At 40.3% G+C, this 7988-nt stretch overlaps 1 protein-coding gene across 2 annotated transcripts; it reads left to right on the top strand.

The window, feature by feature from the left end:
- The first annotated feature begins 785 nt into the window (after positions 1-785).
- tmem237a (transmembrane protein 237a) lies at positions 786-7107 on the top strand. 2 transcript variants are annotated; one of them, XM_059343015.1, is made up of 12 exons: positions 836-859; positions 976-1403; positions 2557-2636; positions 2716-2841; positions 2952-3054; positions 3142-3296; positions 3808-3928; positions 4060-4251; positions 4341-4414; positions 4506-4593; positions 4884-5005; positions 7028-7107. In XM_059343015.1, the coding sequence occupies exons 3-12, from the start codon at positions 2564-2566 to the stop codon at positions 7093-7095; spliced, it is 1122 nt and encodes a 373-aa protein (XP_059198998.1). In that variant the 5' UTR covers positions 836-859; positions 976-1403; positions 2557-2563; the 3' UTR covers positions 7096-7107. The 2 variants fall into 2 exon arrangements, with proteins under 2 accessions (XP_059198997.1, XP_059198998.1); XM_059343014.1 differs by having other exon boundaries at positions 786-1403.
- The last annotated feature ends 881 nt before the right edge of the window (positions 7108-7988 follow it).

Raw genomic sequence — 7988 nt, 5'->3', positions numbered from 1 at the left:
TCTGTCCACAGGGGGCGCCACAACAATAACAACAACAACAACATGAACTTTAGTGACTTTAAGTCTCTCTGTCTATCGGGTTGGTTTGGTTTCTTTGGTTTGTTGGACAGAATCTGTTTACACTTTAATGTATTGTTGGTTAGTTTTAATCCTTATTGACACTTAGGTGTGTGTGTGTGTGTGTGTGTTCTGTGATGGTCTGACCATATCTGGATCTTTCCTTCATTCGATGTTTCTGCTTCTGATTCTCACATTTCGTCCTTCCTTTGGTTCAAACAGAGTTCATCTAGAGAACAAACACATAAATTATTTTTTTTTTTTTTCATTCACAGCATCAGAAACCAGACAGACCATCAGACAAAACAACAGAGTTTGTTTAGAGAACAAACACATAAGTTTGTGGGGTTTTTCATCGTAAATTTGTGGGGGTTTTTTCCATAAATTTCAGGGTTTTTTTCATATTTTTTTTTTTTTTTCCCCCCTAAATTTGTGTTGTTGTTTTTTTTTATTTGTGTTTTTTTTTCCATAAATTTGTGTCTTTTTCTCATAAATTTAGAATTTTTTTCTGTGTTCTGCTCGGCTTCCTTCCTTTTTTAAAATAAGGAAAATAAAATGTTATGCCTTTTATTGGTCGTTTTACATCTTTTTTTGTTTGTTTTACATTGTTTATTTGTTAATTCTACGTTTTCTTTTGGTTGTTTCACGTCTTTTGTGGTCATATTACATCTTTTATGGTCATTTTACGTCTTTTTTTGGTCATTTTACATCTTTTTTCGGAGCAGAGTTCTTCTTTGATCCACCAGAGTTGATTTGAGCGTTCACAGCAGCAGAAACCAGAGTTCATCCAGACAACAGACAGGTCGTCACTTCAGCAGAAGATTCTGTTTCTGTCATATTAAGGAAACTTTCAGCAGGAAAACTTCTGGCATCTCTTTAATAATCTCTTTACATGCAGTGAAGTATTTTCTTCTGTAGAACTTTCGAGCAGATCTTGGTCCTTCAAGTCCGATCCTGATGCTGAAACGTTCTGAATGAAAACAGGAAGTTGACTTCATTAACCCGCCCCTCTCTGGCTGCAGGCCGGTTGGATCTGTGTCAGAGGGGCAGGGATTATCAGCAGCAGGTGACATCACAGATGATCCACCAACCACAGAGCTGCGTGAGGCGTTCAGGACTCAGAATCCTCTGTGAGCCGCCGGGCAGCTCTCAGCCCTGCACAGGAGCCTCCTCACTTCCTCACCTTCTCACTGTGGACTCTGGTTCTACGAGTTTTTGATATTTTACAGTGAAGCTGTTTGTCTGAATGTGAAGGTTGAGGAGTACAAACAGCGCAGCAGACGGAGTAGCAGCTGAGGGTTAATCCTCCTCACTAAGACGCTCAGCTGATCAGATCAGACACACAGGTGAGCTCTGACCACACAAACACCTTTTAAACAACACGCAACATCAATATTCAAAAGTAAATGTTTAGTCTGTTGAGTTGCAGCATCCTCAGACCTGTTTTCAGTTTGTTTATTCTGTTCTGAGTGTGACCTTTTAACTACAAATATAACATTTAAAGGGACAGCAGTGTGTGACGTTGTGTTTATAAAGACAGAAACATGATGTGACTGGATTACTCGTCACTGGGTAAAGTCATATAAATGTGTTTGACGCTCCCTTCAAAGACACCAGACATTAACAAAAGCAGTGATTTTAATTTGCAGAACTGAGTTATTGGTCCCCTGCTGCCTGTGTTGTTGCGTGACTTTCATGAGTCCAAATTAAAACAAAGTCCAACCAACCAACCGACCAACCAACCAACCAACCAACCAACCAACCAACCAACAAATCAACCAACAAACCAACCAACCAACCAACCAACCAACAAACCAACAAACCAACCAGCCAACAAACCAACCAACAAACAAACAAACAAACAAATGGCTCCAGAGCATGTGATAGACAGCTCAAAGTTAACCCCGAAGTTTCCTCCATAATCACCAATCCTGCTGCAGAGTACAGGGACCGTGGTCTGTCTGAGCTGCTGCAGTAAAATCAGACGTTTTCTAAAAGGAGTTTGGTGCTGATGGAAACACTCACTTTGAACCACAGGGGGTCCCAAACTCAACACAGCATCACAGTTCCTTTTGGCTGCTTTAACTTTATTTTCTAACAGAGACTGAAAATGTGATTTTGGCTTCAAGTCAAGAGCAACAAACAAAGATCACATCACAAGAAGTAAAACTGACAAACCACGGCAAACACATGCAGCACTGTGGTTTGACTCCAGCTCGTCTTCTGCAAACATTGAAGTGTCACGAAGTCAAAGACTGAACTCACAGTGAGGAAGTTTGGGATGAAGAATGTAAAGGAAAGATTGACGTGAACAAGAGCGAAGAAATCTGCAGTTTCAAACCACATCCTGATGCAGAAACCATCAGCGTCTCTGCTGAGAAAACAAAGAGTTCTGTGGTTTGACCTGAGAGCTGATCTGATTATCTTTAACAGCGCCAGAGATCCTCATTAAACCTTCATTAACTTCAGTAAGATCCTCGTCATTGTTTCTGTCCTCAGAGTCACCATGCCGACCGTGAAGAGCAAGAAGAAGAAACCGAGGAAGGAGGTCAACGACGGCGAGGAGCAGGGAGGAGACGGTAGGAGGAGCTCTCTGTCTCTTTCTCTCTCTCCTCTTTTATTATATCTTATAATTTATTGTGCTCCTTCCCTCTGCAGCAGGTCCAGAGGTTGAGATGGAGGAGGTGACCAACAGGAGTTCTGACAGCAGAGAACCTCTGACCCCAGAGCCGCACAACCCGACACCACAGAAAAAGAGGAAGAAGAAGAAGATGCCGACTATTGGTAAGAAATCTTGAATCTGCAAACAGAAAGCTTTCAACAGTCCAGGGAGTTTCACCACTTTATCATCAAATGTTTTATTATTAAAGAACCTTCTTCATGTTTTGTTTCAGATCAGGAAGAACACCCCGATGTGCCCAACGGGAACATGGCGGAGCCGGACGGAGACGGCGAGGACGCCACCGCCCCTGTCACCAGGAAGACCAAACGGAAACGGTGAGCAGCAGAACAGTGACCCGCTCCATGTTTCCATAAATATACATTTCTTTAGATAAAACCGCATGTTCTTGTGTCTCCGGACAGGAAGCCGAAGGCGGCGGAGCACTACAGCAACGACCTCGGCGCTGAAGACGATGACATCATCACAGATGCTCAGTCCCCGATCCCCCAACATTCCCTGTTCTCCGCCCCGCACGGACACAGTCAGCCGGTCGGGAAAGTGTTCGTGGAGAGAAACAGTGAGGACACAAACACAGAGAGAGCATAAAGTGGGCATGTCAATAAAGAGGAGACTCGTGGGTTAGCAGCATAAAGTGGGCATGTCAATAAAGAGGAGACTCGTGGGTTAGCAGCATAAAGTGGGCATGTCAGTAAAGAGGAGACTCGTGGGTTAGCAGCATAAAGTGGGCATGTCAGTAAAGAGGAGACTCGTGGGTTATCAACATAAAGTGGGCATGTCAGTAAAGAGGAGACTCGTGGGTTAGCAGCATAAAGTGGGCATGTCAGTAAAGAGGAGACTCGTGGGTTATCAACATAAAGTGGGCATGTCAGTAAAGAGGAGACTCGTGGGTTATCAGCATAAAGTGGGCATGTCAGTAAAGAGGAGACTTGTGGGTTATCAGCATAAAGTGGGCATGTCAGTAAAGAGGAGACTCGTGGGTTATCAGCATAAAGTGGGCATGTCATTAAAGAGGAGACTTCTGACCTTTGTGTGTGTGTGTGTGTGTGTGTGTGTGTGTGTGTGTTCAGGGCGTTTCCAAGCCGAGCGAGTAGAGCATCAGAGACAATCGGACCTGATGGATGACTACATGGACCCTCGACAGATCTTGAACACTAGAGACGTGGCTCTGAGAGTCCACAGCAGCTTCAGGTCCGCACACATACACACACACACATACACACACACACACACACACACACACACACACACACACACACACACACACACACACACACACACACACTTTCCTCTCCAACCACCTCCCTGTTGTCTTGCTGCAGAGTGATTGGTCTGTTCTCTCACGGCTTCCTGGCGGGCTACGCCGTGTGGAACGTCACCGTGGTGTACGTGTTGGCGGGCGATCAGATGACCACGCTGCCCAACCTGTTGCAGCAGTACCACCCGCTGGCCTACCTCGCCCAGTCGCTGCTCTACCTGCTGCTCGCCATCAGCACCGTGTCCGCCTTCGACAGGTCCGCAGCTCCTAAAAAACACCAACGAAGAAGACCCGGATCACCAGCTGGAGCCCCGGAAGTAATCAGATTACTTTGTGTGTCTGCAGGGTGAATCTGGCCAAAGCCTCGATGGCGCTCAGAGGATTCCTCACGCTTGACCCCGCCGCGCTCGCTTCTTTCTGTGAGTCACACATGAAGCAGAAGAGGATGTGTAATAGACATGTAATAGATGTGTAATAGATGTGTAATAACACCTCTTCTCTCTCTTTCAGTGTATTTCATCGCTCTGATTCTGTCTCTCAGTCAGCAGATGACCAGCGACCGGATCCACCTCTACCCTACAGCCAACCAGACACTGTGGTGAGACGCTAAACCACTCTATGTGCAAACATCCAAAATAGTTTAACTGTAAGAAATAAAACAAACTGCATTATTCTCTTGTATTATCATTTTTTGTATTTGATCTCAATATTTGTTATTTTTGCACGTTGTGCAGATAACCTCTCACATCCACAACCTGCTGCTTTGGTTCTGTTTTGTCTCTTTGTTTTATTGTGCAAATACAAATAGTAACAGCAGTAATAGTATTAGTAATAGCAGTAAATGTGCTTTGTGTTACATGATATTGATTGAATATGAAACCCGTCTAGGCCTCCGGGCTCGGAGGAGCAGATCTTGCGGCCGTGGATGGTGGTGAACCTGGTCGTGGCGGTGCTGGTGGGCGTGGCCTGGGCGGTGGTCTCCACCAGACCCGACATCGACTACACCGAAGGTGGGCGGAGTCAGCAGGCTGGTCCTGCATTTTCTTTGGGCCTCGGAGGAAAACCCCAGTGTCTTTCTTAATTTGTATTTTAAATATCCCACTGACCACCTTTGAAATAAGTGACCAAAATCTGGAGATTAGTTTACATTCCCAAAAGTAATGGAAATACGTCCCCCTTTCTAAGTTGCACTTGTTACACAGAGGAGATATGGAGTGGTCAATTTTTTTTTAGATTTAGATTCGATTCAACTTTATTGTCATTGCACATGTCACAAGCACAAAGCAACGAAATGCAGATAGCATCTAACCAGAAATGCATTAAGCAGTAATTGTGAATCATATTGCAATATATACAGGAATGAATGGTATAAAAATGCAGTATATATACAGTGCAGGCCAAAAGTTTGGACACACCTTCTCATTCAATGCGTTTTTCTTTATTTTCATGACTATTTACATTGTAAATTCTCACTGAAGGCATCAAAACTATGAATGAACACATATGGAATTATGTACTTAACAAAAAAAGTGTGAAATAACTGAAAACATGTCTTGTATTTTAGATTCCTCAAAGTAGCCAACCTTTGATTACTAGAATATAAGACATGTTTTCAGTCATTTCTTTTTTGTTAAGTACATAATTCCACATGTGTTCATTAATAGTTTTGATGAATTTACAATGTCAATAGAACGGAAAATAATGGAATAAACGGAAGAACCCAGAAGTGAGTAAAATGATGCTATAAGATGTCCTCTGTCCTTGCGCTGCAGGAGAAATCTTTCAGCATCACTGTAAGGGGTGTTAGTAGAGGAAGAGGTGGTCTAATCTGTAAATACCCCAAAAAATGGTGCCTGGGAATATTAAATGTTTCCTGTTATTGCTGGAAGGAAAGTAAAGTATGACCTCTCAATAAATCACCAATTACATGAGTTCCCTTGTCTCTCCAAGAGAGGAACGTGGGTGAGCTGACACCTGCAGGAAAGTCAGGATTTTGGGTTATGGGGGACAATGAAGACTTAACATTTTTTCTTCCCAGATATTTAGATATATCGTGCCATATCCTGACGCTGTTGTAAATAATAAGATATAAGATAATAATAATAAGATAAGGAAGGCGGGACTTCCCGTTTTTTGGGATAAAAGCAGTTTTTCTGTTTCTGTTTCTGTGACTCTCAGACAAACCAACCTGTTTGTGGCTTTACTTACCTGCATAAAGCACCAATTTGCCTCGAAATATGCCTTTAAAGGTTTATTAATTATTATTTAATATCTGTGCTATGAAACACAGAGTTATTGCATTTAAATTACATTTACAAAGAGTTTTACACGTCTGAACCACCAGGATTCAAACATTTCAGGACATTTGTTTTCTGTCTTCCAGCTCTGAACATGATACAGTTGAAACCAGAAGTTTACATACACTATATAAAAAGACACATATGCTTTTTTTCTCACTGTCTGACCTGAAATCAGACAATCACTTTTCCTGTTTTAGGTCCATTAGGATTACCAAAATTATTTATATTTGCTAAATGCCAGAATAATGAGAGAAGGATTTTTTTTAGACAATTTTTTATTACTTTCTTCAAAGTCAGAAGTTTACATACACTAACGTTATTATGCCTTGAAACAATTTGGGAAAGCCCAGATGATGCTGTCATGTCTTTGGAAGCTTCTGAAAGTAATAAAAAATAGTCTAATAAAATCCTTCTCTCATTATTCTAGCATTTAGCAAATAGAAATAATTTTGGTAGGAAAAGTGATTGTCTGATTTCATGTCAGACAGTGAGAAAAAAAGCATATGTGTCTTTTCATATAGTGTATGTAAACTTCTGGTTTCAACTGTAAATATTATTATTATTGTTATTATTGTTGTTGTTGTTGTTGTTGTTGTTGTTGTTATTGTTATTATTATTATTATTATGATTATGAATGTTGTGGAGACATACATGGAGCTGTGTTGGTCTTGATGCCAACAGCAGGTGGTGTCACAGTAGAGACACCTGAATAATCTCATGTTTTTGTTTCAGAGTTTCTGATGACGATGGAGGTGGAGGGATTCCCCAGAGGAGACGAGACGCTGGACATGCCTGCATGAGGACATCCTGTCTGTCTGTCTGTCTGTCTGTCTGTCTGCCCTCTTGTCTTTCTGTAACACTGATAAAAAAACTATTATATTCGTAATTAAATGTTAAATGTTTTTGTACATTATTTAATGTAGCACTTTGAGATTTTGTAAATAAAGTTTCTGTGGTTGTGTCACAGCTCTGAACCACTGGGTGGTGCTGCAGGAAAACTGAACATGATCAACCTGAGATCAGGAAGTGTTTCACAAGAAAAATAAATACAATTAAACAGACACACAGAGTGAAAACTGTATTATAATAAAGTGCTGAAGAGGAAAAACGGGATAAAACTTATAATGGTCAAAATATATTGAAATATGAAAACAATATTACAAGACAGGTATAGTAGAAATACATTATATATATATAATGTTAATTTATTAAAACAAAGTCATAAATCATCTTAAAATAGAAAACAGGTTGCTCATCTCATTTGTGATGGTTTTATTAGATATTAATACTTAGTATACTGCTGTTTAGTATAATTAATACTAAACAGCAGTATAAACTAGAAATATAAGCAAATAAACAAGTGAAAAAATAGTAAAGTATTAACAATTTACAATATAAACAAGTAGAAATATAGAAATATAAAAAAGAACAATTAAAACAAAACTAAAACTAAAAAAAACCTAAGGAACATTATATACAATGGAGACAGAGTCAGCAGTTGGATATGGACCATTGCACATAAATTAATAAATTAGATATGGGCTATAATCTAATAATATATATTTATAATATATAAAAAGTATTAATATAATTTAAAACTTTAAAAAGTAACGTTACACTAAACCGAATCATTGGAGATTTTGTAATTCTTTGACACTTTTCTCCTAATTTAATGTTTCTGTGACGAACTCAA

The sequence above is a fragment of the Centropristis striata genome, chromosome 10, assembly GCF_030273125.1.
Source record: "Centropristis striata isolate RG_2023a ecotype Rhode Island chromosome 10, C.striata_1.0, whole genome shotgun sequence".
NCBI classification, from domain to species: domain Eukaryota; kingdom Metazoa; phylum Chordata; class Actinopteri; order Perciformes; family Serranidae; genus Centropristis; species Centropristis striata.
Note: the sequence above shows the minus strand (reverse complement) of the source record. Positions and strands in the feature narration are given on the sequence as shown.